This window comes from Pelodiscus sinensis, chromosome 13 (assembly GCF_052426305.1).
Source record: "Pelodiscus sinensis isolate ZL-2025 chromosome 13, ASM5242630v1, whole genome shotgun sequence".
NCBI classification, from domain to species: Eukaryota; Metazoa; Chordata; order Testudines; family Trionychidae; genus Pelodiscus; species Pelodiscus sinensis.
Window position 1 is genome coordinate 213044 of NC_143064.1, and position 23795 is coordinate 236838.

The following is a 23795-nucleotide window of genomic DNA, read 5'->3' on the forward strand; positions in this document are numbered from 1 at the left end:
GTACAAGATCTGGCCTAGATGGCTTTGGGGTACAGGACAGTGCTCAGTGTGGTAGGGGATTGGTGTTCAGGCTTATCTGGGTGGCTCACTGCTGGGGCTGGTGAAGAGGGGCTCCCCTCCACTGGCCATAGCAGCTTCAGGGCTTAGGGAGAGAAATTTATTCCTGCTGCAGCCCTGAGCTCCTGCACTGGACTTAATGGGAATCTGCATGGCCATGCAGCTTTGGGAAATTTATGGTCCTCTTCTAATACTGACTTTGGATCTGACCTTTATCTGCTATATCCATGGGGTCTAACACTCTAGCCACATGTGGTTGGTTGAATGTGGTTACTTGGCTTGAACAATGTGGCTATCTGCCCAGTTGACTGTGGCTAGTACACTATAGCATAGTCACTCTAGTGGCTACTGCTTCAGAACTGATTGGACATCACGATGCTAGATGATCCCTCAATACATTGTTGAAAACAAATAAAAGGAAACTAATAGGCAGCAGATTCAAATTAAATAAAAGGAAGTATTTCTTCACACAATGCACAGTCAGCCTGTGGAACTCTTTGCCAGAAGATGTTGTGAGGGCCATAACTATAACAGATTCAAAAAGAACTAGAAACATTTATGGACGACAGGTCCATCAATGGCTGTTTGTCGGGATGGGTAAGGATGGTGTCTGTAGCCTCTGTTTGCCAGAAGCTGTGAATGAATGACAGAGATCGCTTGATGTTTATCTGTTCTTTTCATTCTCTCCGGGGAACATGGTACTGGTCACTGTCAGAAGGCAGGCCACTGGGCTAAACAAACCTTGGTTTAACCCACTATGGTCGTTCTTATACTACTGATATGAGATTTCCTTAATTTCCCACTTTTGTGGTTATTTCCTTTCCTCCTGAAGTCTATCTAGGCAATTAGCCTCTGTCTCTAGTTGGAATTTGTCCTGCTTTGGGTGGGGGTTGGGCTAGATGACCTCCTGAGGTATCTTCCAACCCTAATCTTCTATGATTCTAATATCTGTTCTTAACAATCCCTAACCTTAACCACCAACGGTAAAAGACCCTGACCACAGAAGAAATGTAATCACGTAAAGCACACACATGCTTAGGAAATAAAAAGAAATAAAATAATACTAAATTAAAACCAGAATAACTAAAAGGATGATAGCTATGATTTCAGCAGGCATCACACTGGACTGTCTGGAACCACGAGCAGTGAAGAAGATGCTGTAGTGATGGTGAGTTGCACCTGCTTGTATGATCTCACACAGGTGCACAATAAGGTATAGTGCACAGCACAGACTCAGATACTGCTGGTTAAAATCTCCAATTGAGCACGCATGTACCAGGATGGTGCATTAATCCATTTGGATATATTTGCTACAATGAATCTCTTAATTAAGAGATTAAAATAGGGAACATATTCTCCCGTGGGTTCAAAGGGAGGTTTAATGACTAAGTAATATTGTGTGGGACTTGACTCCTTGAGTTAAAAGAACCCACACCTAGATTAATTAACCCCTTCAAGAATCTTTTTACTAGATCATAGATAAATGAAATCTTTGCTCAGGTGTGCTATGCAAGATGGCTGCAAGATGTACTTGGACTGACAATATGAGAGAGCTCAAGAAATTTCAAATGAACTATGTACTCAGGGATAGACTGAACAGCAGCTGAAGCTGGGCTATGTTAATGGTGTGCGCTCACAAAGAACACTCCACTTATGATCATAACAAAGGCAAGTTGACTGTTTCCTGAAATTTAAAAGAATCCCTCCACAAACAGACCAAATCCAGATCTATCGAAGTTCTATAGAGCGGAGAGAGTCTAGAAATACAGGCTCTTCTAGATCAATCAGTCTGGAATTGCAGAGAGAGACAGATAAACTGAAAAAACAACAAATAGCCTGGTAGCACTTTATAGACTAACAAAACATGTAGATGGTATCATGAGCTTTCATGGACACAGCCCACTTCTTCAGATGACCGGAATGTTGGATGACAGATAAGCCCTTTGTAATAGGAAAAGAATATATGAGAACTCCTGTTGTCTCTCTCAGGCTCCACAATTTTTCATTGAATAATAGAACTGGAAGGGACCTTGAGAGGACATCTAGTCCAGTTCCCTGCCCTCACGGCAGGACCAAGAACCTTATAGATGCCTATCTACCCTGATCTTAAATATTTCCAGTGATGCAGATTCCACAACCTTCCTAGGTAATGTATTCCAGTGTTTAATCACTCTGATAGTTAGGAAGTTTTTCTTAATGTCCAACCTAAACCTTCTTTGCTTCAATTTAAGCCCATTGCTTTTTCTCCAGTCATCAAAGGCCAAGAAGAACAATTTTTCTCCTTCCTCCTTTTAATGTCCTTTTAGGTAATTGAAAACTGCTATCATGTCCCCTCTCATTCTACTCTTTGCCAAACTTAACAAACCCAACTCTTTCAGTCTTCCCTCATATGTCATGTCCTCTAGGCCTTTAATTATTTTTGTTGCTCTTCTCTCGAAAGTCTCTAATTTCTCCACATCTTTTTAGAAATGTGGTGCCCAGAACTGGACACAGTACTCCAACTCGAGCCTAATCAGCAGGGAGTAGAGTGGAAGAATGACTTCTTGTGTCTTGCTCATAACACCTCGGTTAATGAATCATGGAAACAAAGGGTAGGAATAAATGATAAGCTTTCAGATAAGAGACAGGTAACTAGTGGGGTCCCCCAAGAGCCTGTCCTGGGACCAATCCTATTCAACTTATTTTATAATTGATCTAGAGAAAGTGGGAAACAGTGAGGTGGCAAAATTTGCAGATGCCAAACTGCTCAAGATAGTTAAGACCAAAGCACACTGTGAAGAGCTTCAAAAAGATCTCACCAAACTAAGTGATTGGGAAACAACATGGCAAATGAAATTTCATGTTGAATAATGTAAAGTAATGCACACTGGAAAAAATAATCCCAACTACACATACAATATGATGGGGACTAATTTAGCTACAACTACTCAAGAGAGTGATCTTGGAGTCATTCTCTGAAAACATCCACTCAGGGTACATACATCTAGACTACATCCCTTTTTCAGTAAAGGGATATAAATTAGGCACGTCAATATTGCAAATGAAGCTGGGATTTAAATATTCTGCGCTTCATTTGCATAATGGCGGCTGACGCTTTTTTCCTCCGAAATGGGGCTTTTGAAAAAGAAAAAAAACCCCAAAATCAGCAGTTTAGATGGGAATCTTTCAAAAATGAAACCCTTTTTTGAAAGATCCTGTAAACCTCATTTTTTGAGGAGTACAAGATCTTTCGAAAAAGGGTTTCATTTTTGAAAGATTCTCATTTAAACTGTTTTTTTTTTCTTTTCAAAAAAGCCCCGTTTCAGAAAAAAATGGCAACAGCCATTATCAAATGACGCGCGAGACATTTAAATCCTGGCTTCATTTGCAATACTGAAGTGCCTAATTTACATCCCTTTACCAAAAAAGGGATGTAGTTTAGACGCATCCTCAGTGTGCAGCGGCAGTCCAAAAAGCAAACAATGTTAGGAATCATAAAAAAAAATTGTGGATAGTTCTCTGAAAATATCCACTCAGTGTGTAGCAGCAGTCAAAAAGGCAAATAGAATGTTAGGAGTAATTAAAAAAGGGATAGAGAATAAGACAGAGAATATCTTATTGCCTCTCTATAAAACCATGGTACACCCACATCTTGAATACTGCATACAGACATGGTCGCCTCATCTCAAAAAAGATATATTGGCATTGGAAAAGGTTCAGAGAAGGACAACAAAAATGATTAGGGGTTTGGAACAGGTCCCATATGAAGAGAGATTAAAAAGACTTGGACTTTTCAGCTTAGAAAAGAGGAAGCTAAGGGGTATAGATATCTGTAAAATCATGATTGGAGTAGAAAAAGTGAATAAGGAAAAATTATTTACAGGCAGTCCCCGGGTTACATGGATCCGACTTACATCGGATCCCTACTTACAAACGGGGTGAGGCAACCCCGCACTAGCTGCTTCCCCCCAGCAGACCAGGGAGACGCGAAGCTAGCGCTCCCCCCCCCCCCCAGCAGACCAGGGAGACGCGGAGCGGCTTTTCTCAGCAGACACCTCAGCTTGAGAATAAAGGACTGAGGGAAGTGAGATGTGGGAGAATAAAACTGAGCTCTGGAGAAATGTTTGGCTAGAGTTTCCCCTACAATATGTACCAGTTCCGACTTACATACAAATTCAACTTAAGAACAAACCTACAGTCCCTATCTTGTACGTAACCCGGGGACTGCCTGTACTTGTTCCCATAACAAAACTAGGGGTCAACAATTGAAATTAATAGGCAGAAGATTTAAAACAAACAAAAGGAAGTTTTTCTTCATGCAGTGCACAATAAACCTGTGGAACTCCTTGCAAGAGGATGTTGAGAAGACTAGGACTTTAACAGGGTTCAAAAAAGAGCTAGATAAATTCACTGAGGTTAAGTCCATCAATGGCGTCCCTAGCCTCTGTTTGTCTGGAAATGACGACAGGAGAGGGATCACCTGATGATTACTTGTTGTGTTCACTCCCTCTGGGGCATCTGGCATTGGCCACTGTCAGCATATAGGATAGTAGACTAGATGGACCTTTGGTCTGACCCAGTATGGCTATTCTTATGCTCTTATTGTTTTCTTTTTTTGCAACAGTATCACACTATTGACTCATATTTAGCTTGTAGTCCACTATGACTCCTAGATCCCTTTCTGCCGTACTCCTTCCTCCTTCCTAAACAGTCGCTTCCCATTTTGTATGTGTGAAACTGATTGTTCCTTCCTAAGTGGAGCACTTTGCATTTGTCCTTATTAAACTTCATCCTGTTTACCTCAAACCATTTCTCCAATTTGTCCAGATCATTTTGAATTAAGACCCTATCCTGCAAAGTACTTGCAACCCATCCCCGCCTGGTATCATCTGCAAACTTAATAAGCGTCCTCTCTATGCCAATATCTAAATCAAATCCAAATTTTGGTTTGCTCTTATTTATTTTCCTAAAAACTCTATGAGTTAGAGGAACTGTGAGTAAAACAAAGGTATCTTACTCCCTAGTCTAAATAAAAATACATTCAAGATGAACTGGTTGCCTGTCTTATTTTGGTAATCAACATATGACATTTTGAGGTATGCCTTGTTGCAAACAGGTCTCATTCCACAAACTTCTACAGTAAGTATACGTTTGCCACCAAGTTCTTGAGAACATCTACTTATTCTGATCATGTATGTGTCTGCTTAATAATCGGCAAGTATGTAGGCAGAAAGCTATAGGATCAAGTGTACTATGTCCCACTCCCACAGAACTATGGACTTCTTGTCCAGCTGGTTGAAATGTGGTCCCCCTGTTTGCTCACATTAAATACTGTACTAGTATTGTCAATAAGAACTTGAACCACTGTGTCCTGTGATTGGAGAGAGAGGACTCTGTGTAAATACACAACAACAGAAATATTAACTACATCCAAAGATTTCATAGAATCATAGAATAATAGGACTGAAAGGGACCTCAAGAGGTCATCGAGTCCAGCCCCCCGCCCTCAAGACCAAGCTCCACCTACACCATCCCTGACAGATGTCTATCTAACCTGTTCTTAAATATCTCCAGAGAGGGAGATTCCACCACCTCCCTTGGCAATTTATTCCAATATTTGACTACCCTGACAGTTAGGAATTTTTTCCTAATGTCCAATCTAAACCTCCCCTGCTGCACTTTAAGCCCATTACTCCTTGTCCTGTCCTCAGAAACCAAGAGGAAGAAATTTTCTCCTTCCTCCTTGTGACACCCTTTTAGATACAGGCAGTCCCCGAGTTACGTGGATCCGACTTATGTCGGATCCGCAGTTACGAACGGGGTTCCTCTCCCTGGTCTCCAGCAGACCAGGGAGAGGAAGCAAAGCGGCGGAACATGTGGGCAGCGGACAGGGCTGTCCGCTGCCCACGCGCTCCAAGGCTTGGCTCTGCTTTGCCCCCCCCCCCCATCCCCCTGGTCTGCAGACCAGGAGGGGGAGGGGGGGGGGAGCAAAGCAGAGCAAAGCCGCGGAGCACGCGGGCAGCGGACAGCCACGGCGCGTCTGGGCTGTCCCGCTGCCCCCGTGCTCCGTGGCTTTGCTCCAGACACCTGTGGTACAGCAGCTGGGGCGCTGCCAGTTGGTCCCGTAGCGCCGCTCTGGGCGCTACTGGACCAACCGGGCAGCACCCCAGCTGTTCTGCCCTAGGCTCCTGATTCAGCCACTGCTGGTCAGATTCAGCAGCGGCTGAATCAGGACGCCTGGGGCAGAGCAGCTTGGGTGCTGCTGGGTTGGTCCAGTAGCGCCGAGGAGCGGCGGCGCTACTGGACCAACCCAGCAGCACCCCAGCTGCTCAAACCGACCAGTGGCTGACTACAGGAAGCCCCTACCCCGGGCTTCCTGGAATCAGCCGCTGATCAGTTTCAGCAGCGGCTGAATCTGGACGCCAGTTCCGACTTACATACAGATTCAACTTAAGAACAAACCTACAGTCCCTATCTTGTACGTAACCCGGGGACTGCCTGTATTTGAAAACCGCTATCATGTCCCCCCTTAATCTTCTTTTTTCCAAACTAAACAAGCCCAGTTCATGAAGCCTGGCTTCATAGGTCATGTTCTCTAGACCTTTAATCATTCTTGTCGCTCTTCTCTGTACCCTTTCCAATTTCTCCACATCTTTCTTGAAATGTGGCCCCCAGAACTGGACATAGTACTCCAGCTGAGGCCTAACTAGTGCCGAGTAGAGCGGCAGAATGACTTCACGAGTTTTGCTTACATCACACCTGTTGATACAACCTAGAATCATACCCCTTCCAGCTGACAAATAAAGGAGGCTGTTCCTCAGTATAGAGTAGCGTAGCATATCCAAACAAGACCATGCCAGAGCAAGAAATGTCCATGGAATTATTTTGGGAGAAGGTTCCTTTTGTGGCAGCCTTTCTTCAGCTCTTTTGAATTCAGAGCACAGGCAGTCCCCGACTTACGCGGATCCGACTTACGTCAGATCCGCACTTACAAACAGGGCTCTCTCGCCCCGGAGGTCGAGGTGGCGGATTGCTGCCTGCAAGCTCCGGGGCGGGAAAGCCCCGTTCATAATAGGGAATAGCCAGCATGGGTTTATGAAGAACAAGTCATGCCAAACTAATCTGATCGCTTTCTTTGATAAGATAACGAGCCTTGTGGATAAGGGAGAAGCGGTGGATGTCATATACCTAGACTTTAGTAAGGCATTTGATACAGTCTCACATGATATTCTTATTGATAAACTAGGCAAATATAACTTAGATAGGGCCACGATAAGGTGGGTGCATAATTGGCTGGATAACCGTAGTCAGAGAGTTGTTGTTAACGGTTCTAAATCCTGCTGGAAAGGGATAGCAAGTGGAGTTCCTCAAGGGTCTGTTTTGGGACCCGTACTGTTCAACATCTTCATCAATGATGTAGATATTGGGATAGAGAGTACGCTTATTAAGTTTGCAGATGATACCAAACTGGGTGGGGTTGCAATTTCTTTGGAGAATAGGGACATAATTCAAAATGACCTTAGCAAGTTAGAGAAATGGTCAGAGGTAAACAGGATGAGGTTTAATAAAGAGAAATGCAAAATGCTCCACTTAGGAAGGAACAATCAGTTCCATACATACAAGATGGGAAGCGACTGTCTAGGAAGGAGCATGGCGGAAAGGGATCTAGGGGTCATAGTGGACCACAAGTTGAACATGAGTCAACAGTGATGCTGTTGCAAAAAAAGCAAATATGATTTTAGGTTGTATCAACAGGTGTGTTGTAAGCAAAACTCGTGAAGTCATTCTGCCGCTCTACTCTGCACTAGTTAGGCCTCAGCTGGAGTACTGTGTCCAGTTCTGGGCGCCACATTTCAAGAAAGATGTGGAGAAATTGGAAAGGGTACAGAGAAGAGCGACAAGAATGATTAAAGGTTTAGAGAACATGACCTATGAAGCCAGGCTTCAAGAACTGGGCTTGTTTAGTTTGGAAAAAAGAAGATTAAGGGGGGACATGATAGCGGTTTTCAAATATCTAAAAGGGTGTCACAAGGAGGAAGGAGAAAATTTCTTCCTCTTGGTTTCTGAGGACAGGACAAGGAGTAATGGGCTTAAAGTGCAGCAGGGGAGGTTTAGATTGGACATTAGGAAAAAATTCCTAACTGTCAGGGTGGTCAAATATTGGAATAAATTGCCAAGGGAGGTGGTGGAATCTCCCTCTCTGGAGATATTTAAGAACAGGTTAGATAGACATCTGTCAGGGATGGTGTAGACGGAGCGTGGTCCTGCCTTGAGGGCGGGGGGCTGGACTCGATGACCTCTTGAGGTCCCTTCCAGTCCTATTATTCTATGATTCTATGATAAGCTGCTCCCGGTGCCCCTGGTCTGCTGGGGGGGGGGGGGGGGCCGCAGCTAGTGTGCCCCCCCCCCCAGCAGACCAGGCTTTTGTTGTGGACCCTGGGGCAGAGCAGCTGGGGCGCTACTGATTGGTCCTGCAGCGCCGCTCTGGGCACTACTGGACCAACCCGGCAGCACCCCAGCTGCTCTGCCCCAGGTCCTAATTCAGCCGCTGCTGGTCAGTTTCAGCAGTGGCTGAATCAGGCGCGCCTGGGGCAGAGCAGCTGGGGTGCTGCTGGGTTGGTCCAGTAGCACCAAGGAGCGGTGCTACTGGAGCAACCCAGCAGCACCCCAGCTGCTCTGCCCCAGGCGTCCCCAAGTCAGCCGCTGCTGAAACTGACCAGCGCTGACTACAGGAAGCCCGAGGCAGAGTTGCTCTGCCCCAGGCTTCCTGGAATCAGCCGCTGATCAGTTTCAGCAGCAGCTGACTTGGGGACGCTTGGGGTTCTTAAGTTGAATCTGTATGTAAGTCAGAACTGGCAGTCAGTTTCAGCAGCAGCTGAATCTGGACGCCAGTTCCAACTTACATATAGATTCAACTTAAGAACAAACCTACAGTCCCTATCTTGTACGTAACCCGGGGACTGCCTGTAATACCTAAGAAAAGGCCAATATAGCTGCATTGTTCATGATAGCACTGCCAATTTTGCCAGAACACTCTAGAAAATTACTCATTATAGTCACTGGATCAGAGAAGCTGATCTTATGTGCCATTTGCTTTATCTGTTAGTTTTAAGAGTACACTGCAGAGATCTACTTTAAAGACTTTTGACGATAAGAGGGTATTGATTTGCTTAAGCTGAAGTTGGTTAACAAGTGGCTAAAAATGATTTGCGATCATTTGTGCTGCTGATTTGTGAACTCTTGACAAATTACATCTTAGAACACAGAATAGGTGCTGAGTTATACCTCTAAAGTCTAAATAACTCTATAGCTTATCTATACTGATCTTTAATACTGACTGCTCTAACAAAGGGATTTGTCATTTAAATGAATTTTGTACATCAATTTCTAGAAGAAACTTTTTCTATAAGAATTTTTTTTTAATTAGCTTTGATTTTGTTGAAAGTAAAAATGGAATTCCAAACAAAATCTATTAGTGAAGCTTAAAATTGATTATAACTATTAAAATAATGGACAAAAATAAATAATTTTAGTTCCTTGATAATTTCAGTTCAGGGGAACCACAGTTCTGAGTGCTTATTTAATTGATATGTCTGAATAGTCCACAAAAGAGAGTCATAAAATCTTCTGTCAGAAGCGCACACCTTTTAACAATTATGCAGGTAACTAGACAATTAGCCCGTCATAAGACAGGATTTTCAGGTCTCTCCTCCATGTCAGTCTTCTCTCCTGAGCCTCCAGTTTCTCTCTCTCTCTCTCTCTCTCACTCTTCCTCCTACTGCTTCCCCCCCCCCTCAGCTCTCCTCTGCCTTCTGCCTCTCCCTCTCTCTCTCTTATCCTCTGCCTGCCTCTCACTCTCTCTCTGCTCTCCTGTCTCCCTCAGGGATGCATGCTTGTCCAGGCCCCGCCCTCTGGGCGTGTATATCCCCTCCCTGCCCCCTTCTGCCTCTCGCTGTAGTGCTCGGCTGACTTCTGCGCCGCTCAGCTGGGCTGCTGCAGGGGAGCAAGCAGCCGTTTGGGCCCTGCGCTTCTCATGCAGCACCCCCATGCTGCATGGGGAGTGCGGACCCCAAACGGTTGCTTGCTCCCACACAGCGGCCGGGCTGAGCGGCGCAGAAGTCAGCTGAGCGCCACAGTGGGAGGCAACAGCGCTGCCCAGAGGGAACAGCGAGCATTTCAGTATTACAGAGCCACGAACACCGGGCTACTATATATAATGATACCAGCAGCCATTTGAAAATATACTTCATGAATAAACATGATTAAGAAAAGAGAAATAAAGAAAGACATTTCCTACCTGTGTTGGCTGATTGGGATGCAGTGATTTTGTTTGCAGTTAAACTTGGAGTTAGTGGTATTCTTCTGTTCTTTATCCGTTCTATTAAAGATTCAAATTCATCTTCTGAGCTGTCTGGTTCTAACACAGCACTACATTGGAGTGCCAAGATCTGTGTGTGGCTCCCTGCATACTTTTCCTGATCTTGTTTTTTCCCATCAAGAGATGAATCTGGACTATATTGGGAAACATCAAGTTCCTTCTGTTTTTGTGAAGGAGCTTGTGGTATGTGATGCAGATTGTTTTTCAAGCCTCTCGCTTCATTTTCTTGGCAGTGGTCAGACCATGAACTTTTTATGAAAACAGAATCATCATTACTGTCACTTAAAATCTCTGGATACACCCATTCCTGAGAGCAAGTCTTTTCCTTTCCAGATGTCACTGGTGTGTTCTGGATCTGAACATTCTTCATTGCTACGATTTAAATGAAAAATTCAAAGACTTCAGCTTTATGCTTTGATGCAAGTTAATCAGGCTAGGGAACATTTTATTATAGCTACTCTTCCTGATAAAGGAAAGCTTCTTCAGTTATGCAAATATAAGAGTTTGTTTTTAGCTGACTATATGGTTATTCTTATTTCTTACTAGAAGACTTACCCAGCACTGCCCAGGTCCTTCAGGGCAGAGGGCTGGCAGTGGAGGGTGCGCAGAGTCTGGGCCGAGCCGGGGGTGGGTGGGGTGTGTGTGTGTGTGTCCGCGCCAGCAGGAGCAGTTCCCCCTCCCCTACCAGATATTGATATCCCAGTATTAAAACAAGCATAACAGGAAGGAAGAAGAAAAAGGAAAAGATCATAGGAAGGAATGAGAAATTGAGACTGAGCAAGGCAAGAATTAATCCAGCAAAAAGCAAACAGCATTGAACCTCTCCTGTTATCTTACCCTAAAAGGGAACCAAACTTTTCCAAAGTTATTTGTGCTTTTCCTAAAGAATAATTGTGAGCACTGATCAATGAGCATTTTCTCTCCACCCAGTTAAAACTCCTGTCCCCTCCTTGTTGTTGGATGGCTACTTACCCTTCCTACTTATGTCATTCTTTCTTGTAAAATCAGAGAAGTAGTCTTCCACAGAGTCAACAATGATTTCATTCAAACTGTAGGCAAATAACATGAAGGAAATGAAGTCAGGAATGATTCGCGTCTCAGTACATGTAATGTGAACAATAAAGCAGACTGGTACAGTGTTCTAATTTATTCACTGGAAACCACCCATTAACACTGAAGAATGCTCTCAGTGTAACTTGTAGTTGTCAGTTAAGTTTTGTCAGTATTTGATCATTAAACTTCTGAGGAAGAAAGACAGGACTCCATTTCAAGAATCTTGAGCTATTTTGTAAATTTAGTCCTACAATAGGATAACAACATGTTTGCAAACTAAGTTCAGATATTGAAATAGACTGTTATTTTATGTGGTAACAAGAATGAGGGACGACATAGCTAGGTAACCATAAAGATGGAGTTTATAAAGTTCTACTTAGATATTACACTGTTGACCAAAAAGGTTATCTTTAAGGTGAATATAGCACTTGTGAAAAATGCAAAGCTGTCAGTGCTTTTAATTCCTCAATCCATAAAAATCTACAGAGTGCAGGCTGCCACACTGCAAACCTCTACACTCCACTTTCACAAATGCGCCTTATTTCTAATCTACATGAACCACTTCACTTGGTAAAAAGGGAGTTCTGTTTTCATAACTCATTCAACACTTGGTGCCTCTACCACAACTGCCAGGTATGGGAATAATTAGTACAAGAGCCAGCAAATATAAAACACACAGCCATACTGGGTCAGATGAAAGGTCCACCTATAGCTCAGTATCCTGTCTTCCAAGAGTGGCCAATACTAGGTGCCCCACTGGGAAAAAACATAACAGGGAATCGTCAAGTGACCCAGTCTATGTCACTCATTTCTAGCATCTGACAAACAGGTTAGGAACACCATTTCTACACATCCTAGCTAATAGCCGTTGATGGACCTATTCTCCATGAATTTGTCTAGTTCTTTTTTGAATCCTGTTAAGAGTCTTGGCCTTCACAACATCCTCTGGCAGAGTTCCACAGATGGACTGTAAGTTGTGTGAAGATATATTTCCTTTTGTTTGTTTTAAACCTGATGTCTAATGATTTCATTTGGTGATCACTAGTTCTTGTGTTATGAGGAGTATATATCACTTCCTTATTTACTTTATCTGAAAACTAAGTAGTATGGAAATCTGTCCTCTACAAAACAAGACAAAGTCATTTCTATCACTCATTTCATATAGTGGTCTAATGACTGGCTCACAGTGATAACTGTAAATCCAAACCTAGTTAGCAGTGAAACTGGTGACAGAAATGAAAGGTTCTCATTATAAGAAATACAGGGCTCCAAAACAGCAACAAAATAATACCAAGATATGTGCCTCCAAATAATAATACTTCACATCTATATAATGCTTTTGATTTTAAAAGTGCTGTAAAGACCTTAATCCCCAGAACAACCTTATGAGTTATTAATCTTCATTTTAAAGTGGGAAAATTAAGGCACAGAGAAGAGAAGCAGTGTGACAGTCACACCTGGAATGAGCAGTAGACCCAGGATTAGAACTCAGAACATTGACATATAAACCTGTGTACAGTTGCTCCAGATAATGACGACACCCTATGCAAATAAGGGAGGATTTAATTCATTATTCCAAATTCAAAGGAATTCATTAATGGGACATTTTGGCTGTCATGCATTAGGGAAAAAAAAGTCTCTGACAAACTATAAACAATTCAGTAATTCCAGGACCCACCTGCTTTTTTTTTTCTTGGAGACTTTGTGTGTTAGGGATTTCTGAGTCTTCATTCTAGATAAAACTAAATCAGAATGTGAGAAAAATCACATTAGAATATAAGAATGGCCATACTGAGTCAGACCAAAGGTCCATCCAGCCCAGTATCCTATCTGCTGACAGTGGCCATGCCAGATGCCCCAGAGGGAATGAACAGAACAGGAAATCATCAAGTGATCCCTCTCCTGTCATCCATTTACATCCTCTGATGCAAGGGACACTATTCCTACCCACCCTGGCTAAGAAGTATTGATAGACCTGTCCTCCATGAATTTATCTAGTTATTTTTGTAACCTTGTTAGGGACACATCTACACTAGGAAATTATTTCAAAATAATAACTCCTAAAATAACTATTTTGAAATTTAAAAAATGAATAGTCTAGTTGCACTTTAAAGACTAACGAAATATGTAGATGGTATCATGAGCTTTAATGGATACAACCCACTGTCTACACTACAGGGAAGCCTTGAAATTAGTCCAAGGGAGGCTCCTGTAATGTGCATGTGCTACCTTGACTTAGAGCCTTAAGAAGCACTGACGGAGTAATTACTTTGAATGACTCCGGGGAGTAGTTATTTCAAATTAATAGCCGTGAAGCAACCACAGTACCACTATTTCGAAATAACTATTTTGAAATAAGCATTATTCCTCGTGGAAAGCAGGAGTTATTTCAACATAACAAGACCCTTATTTTGAAATAACAGGATTGGTAGCATGGATGCTCTGCTTGTTATTTTGAAATAACTCTCTGCTGTAGACCAGGACTTAAAGTACTGGTCTTCACAACATACTCTGACAAGAAGTTCCACAGGTTTGCTGTGTGCTGCGTGAAGAGGACATTACAGGGCATTTATTTTAGCTTTTTAAAAAAGTGATCCCACCGACCCACAGTTGGGGGCCATACACAAATGAGAAGCGACCCCCCCACCTCCAAAAAAAACCCCGAACCACTCATTGACATGGCCCCAAATGAGAAGGAGAAAAAAAGACTCACTCTTCTACTGAAGGAAGGGAGAAGGTGTTGAGGCTCAGGGCTTACTCCCAGGTCCAGATTAACTCTTCTGGGGCCCTGGGGCTAGTAGATTTTGTGGAGTCTCCCATGGCACTGGGGTGGGGCTAAAAATGAGGGGTTCAATGAGCAGGAAGATCCTGCCAGGGAGTGGGCTGGGGTAGGGGTGTAGGGTCTGGGTGAGAAGTAAGGTGCAGAAATGGGCCAGGGGGGAGGGAGTGCAGAGTGCAGGAAGGGGCTGGAGGGGGATGCAAGAGCAGGGTGGAGAGGGGAAGGACACAAGGTTAGGTTTAGATTTGATCAAGGCAAGCCACAGGCTGCATTTGGCCCACAGGTCATAAGTTTCCCTCCCTTGCCTTAAAGGCACATATAGGTAAAAAACTGTAAGTTTACATTATCAATAATATCCAAATATCTCTACAACAAGAACCCTACTTTATTTCACAATGAAAAATGCTCAGCAATTCAGAGCAGAAGCTCTATGGCTTCCCTCTTCCTTACCATTCAACCTTTGTTTTGTCCTAAGACCTGGGGGAAAGGATAGGCTTTGCAACAAAAATTCATTGCAAAATGGTATTCCAGAAGAAATGCATACTCTTGCAGCTATGAGAAATACATCTTCTCTACTTTCATTGACAAAGCAAGCTTAGCATTCGACCACTCTTTACTTACATATTTCAAATTCTTCATCACTACTGGAAGAAAAGGGCAGAATTGAACTGCAAAATAAAGCACAACAGATGTGAGGAACATGGCCACTTGAGAAAAAGGAAGTTACTCACCTTTTGCAGTAAAAGACAGTTCCCTGTTTGCCTAACAGGTGTTCTTCGAGATGTGTTGCCCATCTCCATTCACTGTAGATGTGTGTGCTCGCCACATGCACTGGTGCCAGAAGATTTTCCCTCAGCAATATTTGTAAGGTACCAGTTCCAGTGCCCCCTGTAGTGGTGTGCACATGCCATGCTATATAGGGTGCCACTAGGTCAGTGGTGGCCAACCCGTGGCTCGTGAGCTGCATGTGAAAAAATTGTGGCTCCTGACAGAACTGGGATGGAACCCGGAACTACTTAGGTAAGCTGCTGAGACAACAGCCAGATCACCGTGAGCCGCATTTCAGCGTATGCTCACGGCTCACACCATTGTACTCACAGCCCCCAGCACCCTGAGCCACTTCCTGCACGTGAAGGATGTCACATCCTGCATGTGTGGCGTTGTTGTTGTCTTTTGCGGCAGCGAGGGCTTATGTGGCGGTGGAGGATCTTCTGGTGGTGGCGGCGGAGGATCTTGGGGTGGCAGTGAGGGATCTTGCGGGGCAGTGGTGGAGGCAACAGTGGCGGTGAGAAGGGCTCCTGCGATGGCAAGGGATCTTGTGGCGGCAGTGAGGGCTCCTGGTTCGACAGCCTTAGGTAAAGCAGGTTGGTTGCTGGCTTGGGGGGGGGGGGGGGGGGCTTGGGTTTTGGTTGCTGGCTAGAGAGAAGGCAGGGGCTTGGGTTTTGGTGCCTGGCGTGGGGGAAGCGGGCCTAGGTTTTGGTGCCTGGCTCAGGGGCCTGGGTTTTGGTGCCTGGCTCGGGGGAAGGAGGGGAGGGGGTCTGGGTTTTGGTGCCTGGCTCGGGGGCTTGGGTTTTGGTGCCTGGCTCGGGGAAAGGGGGACTGGATTAGAGCTGTGGTCACCAAACTCTGGGACCACAAATTCCACTAAACCTAGAACCGCAAAAGAGTTAATCTGACCGGGGACTGGAGTGCTGGGGAGTGAGGTGTTTCATTTGGGGCCACATTACTGAGGCTCAGGGAGAAGGTTTGGAGGGGTTGTTATTTTGCATCTCACTTGTAACTTTTCTGTGGGTCAGTGACCCCGGACTCAAAACAGGTTCTCTGCCCCTCTCATAAATAAAGACAATGCTGAAACATTTTGTGTTTGACATAATATTTTATTTAAAAATAACCCTGGCCAATAAGCCCCCAATTGGGGCCAAGCCCCCATCTGCCTGCAGCATCATAACACTTCTGCACACACACACACACACACACACACACACACACACACACACACACACACACACACCCACCCACCCCGAACCTAAATCTGAGCCTATCATACACTGAGCCTCTCTCATCCCCAAACTCCTGCACCCCCACATCCCCAGTCTTGTTCTTATTTTTTATCGAACGCAATAGCAAACCACTCTTGTCTGATATGCCAGACTTCCTTAGCACATTTCAAGTGTTCAAATCTCCAGTGCCATTTCACAACACACCATGCTAAAATAGATTAGGAATTTCCAAAAGGTACTGAACTACGCACTCACAAACTAAACATTTTGAAAAGTCAAATAGAAAAACAAAGTGGAATGTTTTGTAAATTTTACAAGCACTCTCAGACAGTTACACTTGCCTCATGTCAAGTCACTTGGAACATTGCTCGTGCTAAAAAACCTTACAATGAAGGAGAGTTTGTTAAAAAAAAATGCCTTTTAGATGGTGCTTCCATCTTGTCAACTCTCATGCTACACAATGTAACTCAGAATATCTGACATAATTGAGGCAACTGAGTCACTTCTGTATTCAGATCTTCAGAAATGTGAGTACCTCGGTGTCAAGCTGGACGAGTCTTGTGAGGTACAGGACAAACCTCAATTGACAATATTTGTAAGGACTGTGTTGCAGGATTGTGTAATCAACGAAGAACTCCTGGATATCGTACCACTGCCAACAGTGACCAATGCCAGGTGCCTCAGAGGGAGCGAACTGAACAGGTAATGATCGAGCAATGTCTCTCCTGCCATCCATCTCCACCCTCTGACAAACAGAGGCCAGGGAAACGATTCCTTACCCATACTGGCTAATAACCATTAATGGGCTTAACCTCCATGAATTTATCTAGATCTTTTTTAAACTCTGTTATAATCCTAGCTTTCACAACCTCCTAAGGCAAGGAGTTCAACAGATTGACTGTGCGCTGTGTGAAGAACTTTCTTTTATTTGTTTTAAACTTGTTGACCATTAATTTCATTTGGTGGCCCCTAGCTCTTATATTATGGGAACAAGTAAATAACTTTTCTTGATTCCTAACATCTTGTTTGCTTTTTTGATTGCCGCTGCACACTGCGTGGACGTCTTCAGGGAACAATCCACGATGACACCAAAAATCTCTTTCCTGATTAGTTGTAGCTAAATTAGCCTCCATCATATTTTATGTATAGTTGGGGTTATTTTTTCCAATGTTCATTACTTTACATTTATCCACATTAAATTTCATTTGCCATTTTGTTGCCCAGTCACTTAGTTTGGTGAGATCTTTCTGAAGTTCTTCATAGTCTGCTTTGGTCTTAACTATCTTGAGCAGTTTAGTATTGTCTGCAAACTTTGCCAGCTCACTGTTTACCCTTTTCTCCAGATCATTTATAAATAAGTTGAATAGGATTGGTTCTAGGACTGACCCTTAGGGGACACCACTAGTTACCCCTCTCCATTCTGAAAATTTACCATTTATTCCTATCCTTTGTTTCCTGCTTTTAACCAGTTCTCAATCCATGAAAGGACCTTCCCTCTTATCAGGGCCGGCTTTAGGAAGTGTGGGGCCCAATTCAAACCGTTTTGGCGGAGCCCCACCACCCAGAATTTTTTGTTGAGCAAAAACAAACAAACAAACCACATCAGAAGTAGATCTGATCAGAATGTATATCAATGTAGTTGAACATTTTCAACAAAATTAAATCAGTTGCATTAAGTGTAGGTCAAATATTTTTAAGTGCAAACTATCCAATCTTTTCAATGAAGTTTAAAGTTTGATTTTTAAAAAGTTACTAGAGAGCATTGCAGTTTTCTATTACATTGATTTACTTTTTAAATAGCAAAAATGGAGTGTTTGTTACGAAAGTGTCAGTTCTGTGGTCAAATTCCAGTCCTTAGTGATTTCAGCACCACTGATTTCACTAGGTAATATACCACCTCACCACCACTGCCTCCTTTGCACTGCCCTTCAACACACATTGCCTGCATGTTGAGTCCAAGGTCAGTCTACACAAGATTTTATCAATGATTTTTGCTCAAGCGATCACTGAGACAAGACAAGGACTCTCAATTGATTCTAGTCAGCTCTGCCTTTAAACACTGGGGCTGTGTCTACATTGGCACCCCTTTCCGGAAAAGGGATGCTAATGTAGACTTCGGAGTTGCAAATTCCACGGGGGATTTAAATATCCCCCGTGGCATTTGCATTTACATGGCTGCTGCTTTTTTCCGGCTTGGGGATAAGCCGGAGAAAAGTGCCAGTTTAGACATGATTCTCCGGAAAATAAGCCCTTTTCCGGAGGATCTCTTATTCCTACTTTGAAGCTCTACACCACCAGAAATAAAACCTGTTTCCATCTTCTGTGACTTCCAATTAGATGTGACTCACTATCCTCTGCTTAGTGTTCAAGTTATGGTAGACCCTAAGCCAGGTCATATTAAGTTCAGGTCTTTTACCTTTAATCATACAATATGGATAACATTTCGTTCTCCTAGCTCTAAGTCTTAAGTGAATTTCAAGCCAAAAGAGCCAAAATTGATCACCTTGACACAGCAAGTGTGTCTACTGATCTCTGTGGCAAAGTAGGTATGTCTATATAAATAAGGTCTGCTCATGAAGCCTTTTCCTACAGTTGATTAACAGATGGCAGTAGATAGCTCATTCAGACCACTGGCTGATAATAGTTAGTCACCCTGACCAGTCATTAACCATAGTCATGGACTCACCCTACTCTCCATTGTCTCTATGATTCTCTGATGACCTGTGACAAAAAAGGAGGGTGGAAAGGGAAACTGAAGGGAGAGACCTCTCTAAATTCACCAATCAAAGAGCAGTATTGCCAATCCAAAAATCACAAGGAACTCCTACACAAAGTTATGAGAATGGTCTACAAATCATAAGATATTTTAAAAATAAACCACGTTGGATTTTTATTGGCTTTGTGTTTCTTGAGTATTTAGGGTTCATGTTTTAAAGCTTTCCTCCTTAGCTGTAAGGCCCAGAAGTAGAGAACTTTTTTAAAATGAAAGCTGAGATTCCTACATAATTAATTGACTCCAGGCCTTTAGAGAAACACCAAATATTTTGAGACTCATGGTAAAACAAAGGAGGAATTCTTGTGAGCCCATGCTTTGCCCACAGTATAAATAAATAAATAAATAAAAATCTTCTCCACTAAACATCCTAGTCAGATACTGCAAATGGTAAATTGAATTCAACAGCTCCTGATATGAACAGGTATCAACCTAGTTTTTCATATTTGAGATGGGTTACCAGGAATCATACATGACAATATGAAATCTTTCCACCCACAAGTCAGCATATTCACAAAGGGTGAAACAGTAACAGGAAATTGGAAATGGCAGAGGCGCTTAATGACTTCTTTGTTTTGGTCTTCACTGAGAAGTCTGAAGGGGAATGACTAATATAGTGAATGCTAGTGGGAAGGGGGAAGATTTAGTAGATAAAATTAAAAAAAAAAGAACAAGTTAAAAATCACCTAGAAAAGTTAGATGCCTGCAAGTTACCTAGGCCTGATGAAATGCATCCTAGAATACAGCCAGACCCCAAGTTGCGAACGGTCGACTTACGACCATTCGCATTTACAACTGAAGCTGTCGTAAATGGTGGACCCCGAGTTACGAATGCAATCCGCGCTTACGAACAGCGCAGTCGTGTGTAACTCTATGGGGTCCGACTTATGAACAAACCAAGTTACGGACTAATTGCTTGGTCCGTAACCGGTTCGTTAGTCAGGGAGAGGCTGTACTTAAGGAGCTGATAGAGGAGGTATCTGAGCCTCTACCTATCATCTTTGGAAAATCATGGGAGACAGGAGAGATTCCAGAAGATTGGAAAAGGGCAAATATAGTGCCCATCTACAAAAAGGGAAACAAGAACAACCCAGGAAACTACAGACCAGTTAGTTTAACTTCTGTGCCAGGGAAGATAATGGAGCAAGTAATTCAGGAAATCATCTGCAAACACTTGGAAGGTGGCAAGGTGATAGGGAACAGCCAGCATGGATTTGTAAAGAACAAATGATGTCAAAGCAATCTGTTAGCTTTCCAACCTAAACCTCCCTTGCTGCAGTTTAAGCCCATTGCTTCTTGTCCTATCATTAGAGATCAAGGAGAACAATTTTTCTCCCTCCTTCCTGTGACACCCTCTTAGATACCTGAAAATCGCTATCGTATCCCCTCTCAGTCGTCTCCTTTCCAAACTAAACAAGCCCAATTCTTTCAGTCTTCCCTCATCACTCATGTTTTCTAGGCCTTTAATAATTTTTGTTGCTCTTCTCTGGACCATCTCAAATTTTTCCACATCTTTCTTGAAATGTGGTGCCCAGAACAGGACACAACTCTCCAACTGAGGCCTAATCAACTCAGAGCAGAGCAGAAGAATGGCTTCTCATGTCTTGCTCACCACACTCCTGTTAATGCATCCCAGAACCATGTTTGCTTTTTTTTTTTTTTTTTGCAACAACATCACACTGTTGACTCGCATTTAGCTTATGGCCCCTAGATCCCTTTCTGCAGTACTGCTTCCTAAACAATCCCCTCCCTTCTATGTGTGTGAATCAAATGCACCCTTGGAACAGATGAGAGACCAACCCTTATGATTTTTCTCACCTGTCATCTTGTGAGAGCCAACATTCTGCAGTTACTTTCTTTTTGGTCTTTGTATCTGAAATAAAAAGAATGGATCCTCTTTCCAAGCAGGATTTCATAAGGAGAGAAGTGTCAACAAGGTTAAAGTCAGGCGTTAATTATTTGCATAACTGTAGTGCTTGGAAGACTCAGTCATTAAGCAGGATACTACTGTGCTAGGTATTGTACAAACAGAACAAAGAGATCCCAGTTTAGAGAGGATATACTATCTTATCATGTAGAATAGTGATAGAAATGTAGCCGTGTTAGTCTGGGGTAGCTGAAGCAATCAGTCACTAATCTTCTAGTCAGTAGCCACTTTTACAGGATGGAATCATAGAATCATAGAATAATAGGACTGGAAGGGACCTCGAGAGCATTTCCGGAAAATCATGGCAGTGTAGACGTAGCCTACACTGTATGACAGAATCCGCTCTGAATTTCCTTGGAGCTGCAGTCTTTGGCAAGTGACTTGACTTCCCTGAGTGGAAATATGTAGACTTTTCCCATAATGTTCCCTTTCTCTATCTGTCACCTACTTAGGTCCTGAGTCTGCAGTAACATAACATCAGTATGTTACATAAACAAATAGTCACATTATGTCTGATTGGACTATTCATGTAGCAATACTAGGAATTTTGACTATAAACTCTTCCAAGTAAATACCTATCATTATTACGTCTGCAAAGAACCTTGTATATTTTGATGGCTCTGTTTGAATAAAACAAGTTTTACTGAAAAAAAGGGTGCTCAAGTGAATATTGCAGCGCACAGGCATACAAAAAGCCAGTAAATCTCTAGTTAAGTTCCCAGCCATCTGTTGCAACCTAGAACCATTCTATTAATTTCAGGTTTTTATACTTTCCCATCACACAGAGTATCTGAGGGTTTCATTTGGCTTAACTATGATTTTGCCTCTCCACACAACTTAAGCCACCCCAAACATACTTGTTCCCTCCACCTCCACTTAGTAAGTACCACTTTTAATTGACCACATGAAATAGTCACTTATGTTTTCTAATGCTTCAAACTATTGATTAGCATGGTATTTGCATTAGAAGGCACAGCGTTGGGTTTCACGCAGGAGGGATTTAAGAAGAAATACTTTGTAGCGGTTATTGTTTGCAACATTGTTATTTCGGTGTCGCGAGTGAGCAGGTGCAGACGGTGCTGTGGAATGGGAATGTGCGAGCCTCATTTCCCACAGCGGGCTGCTTCCCGAGAAGTCCCAGGCTACACGAACGCGCGACCGACTGGCAGGAACCCGCACAAGGGGCAGCGCTCGAGCGCGCAGCGACCCCGCCAGGAAGGGAAACACGAGCCGCGCCCAGTCACCTACCTGGCCCAGCCCCGGGCGGCGTGTCCGTGGGCCCCGAGCAGGCGCCGCCTCGTCTCTCGTGCCCCGCGGCGGGGAGCAGCAGCCGGCCCTGCGCAGAGGCCCGCGGCCCGTTAGAAACCCGGGACACGGTGCCCCCCGCGCGGCCCCTTCCCCTCAGGGCCCGCCCCGCGCGCCCCCGGCCCTCTCCCACCTACCTGCCCGCGCCCACGCGACATCGCAGATCCCGCCGCCGCGTTCAAACCTCGCGCATGCGCCCAGGGCAGCGGGAGTGCGCAGCGCAGCAGCTCTCGGCCGCGAGACCACGAGAGCGAGGCGCTGCGCAGGGCTCGGCTGGAGGGGGCACGCGCCACATGCCTGCAGCGCGGGCTCGGGAGAGCGCCCCGGGCCGAGCCAAGCGGCTCAGCTGCACGACTGTAAAGGGGGGTTTCTCACCCCCCCCCCCCGCTAGAACACCGTGCTGCTGCCTAAAGCCCGAGTCGTAACCGGGCACTGTCCACAGGCAGCAGGACCAGCCCGCTCGAGGGAGACATGCTCCCAGGGAAGGGCTTGAGCCTAGTATCTGCCCCCACTCCCTCGTGCCGAGCAGCTTAAGAGGGCTGCAAGGCAGCCCACACGTGCTGAGTTAAGACCTGGACAGTAACAAACATTTGTCAGACGCTTCAGAGGGGTAGCTGAGTTAGTCTGCACAGCAGGGTCTCCACCCTTTAATGCCAAGATCACTTCAAGTGTCAGGACAAACCGAGATCTACTGCCCTCTCTATTCTCTCCATCACTTGCTAACCCCAGCCCTTAGACGCTCTACACTGCTTTTTTTTTCTTTCCACTTATTCTGTAGGAAGAGATTTTTCCAACATTTGGTTTGTCTAGACTAGACCAAAAGTCAGAAAAACCCCTTCTTTCAGAAGCCTCCCTATTCCTGATGGAACAAGGAATACAAGGCTTACCGCAAAAGCAGGTTTGGTCTTCCACTAAAAGAAGTGGAAGAACAAACACATGCCTGGATGTGGAAGTTTTTCTGGGATATATCTGGAATCCCAGAAAAACTCCTGCAGTCTAGCTGTACCCTCACTGGGTTGAGACAGGATATGTGGGCTCTGGAGTGAGAATGAAGGCTTTGGGTGTGGGAAGGGGTAAGAGGTGCAAGCTCTGGGAGGAAATTTGGATGCAGGAGTTGGAGAACGAGACACTGGCTCAGGAAAGGGGCTCCAGGCTGGGGCATGGTGAGGGTAGAGGGAGGGTTGGGGTACTAAGAAAGCCACAGGTTTGTAGATATGAGGGTGCAGGAATTTGGTGTGGGGGGGTCTAGTGTATGATAGGCTCAGATCTGGGTGGTGTGTGTGTGTGTGTGTGTGTATATATATATATATATATATATAGAGAGAGAGAGAGAGAGAGAGAGAGAGAGAGAGAGAGAGAGTGTTATGATGCTGCAAAAGCACTAAACCTTAAAGCACATGGCTTTTGCGGTTAGAGTGCCTCCACACTGCATGGATACTCTTGTGACAGAAAACCCTGATTGCCATTCACAGGATGGCCATCAGAGCACCTGTGCTTTTTCAGATAAGCTCTTTTTGTGCAAGTAACCCCTGTGGGGCATCCAC

At 44.2% G+C, this 23795-nt stretch overlaps 1 protein-coding gene across 6 annotated transcripts in view; it reads right to left on the reverse strand.

Annotated features, from left to right (window-relative positions):
- Window positions 1-23545, reverse strand: part of GCNA (germ cell nuclear acidic peptidase) — an 87357-nt gene extending 63812 nt beyond the window's left edge. Inside the window, exons 1-7 of one of the 6 annotated variants that reach the window (XM_089781726.1) lie at window positions 22389-23545; window positions 22195-22282; window positions 20838-20892; window positions 14868-14914; window positions 13146-13209; window positions 11387-11463; window positions 10334-10786 (exon numbers count right to left, since the gene is read on the reverse strand). In XM_089781726.1, coding sequence (XP_089637852.1) covers window positions 10334-10786; window positions 11387-11463; window positions 13146-13209; window positions 14868-14914; window positions 20838-20892; window positions 22195-22282; window positions 22389-22409 — 805 coding nt within the window. In that variant the 5' untranslated portion in view covers window positions 22410-23545. Of the gene's footprint in view, window positions 1-10333; window positions 10787-11386; window positions 11464-13145; window positions 13210-14180; window positions 14303-14867; window positions 14915-20837; window positions 20916-22194; window positions 22321-22388 lie in introns of those variants that run through there. The other 5 variants (XM_089781725.1, XM_089781729.1, XM_089781730.1 and 2 more) reach the window with 5 other exon arrangements.
- Between the last annotated feature and the right edge of the window lie 250 nt (window positions 23546-23795).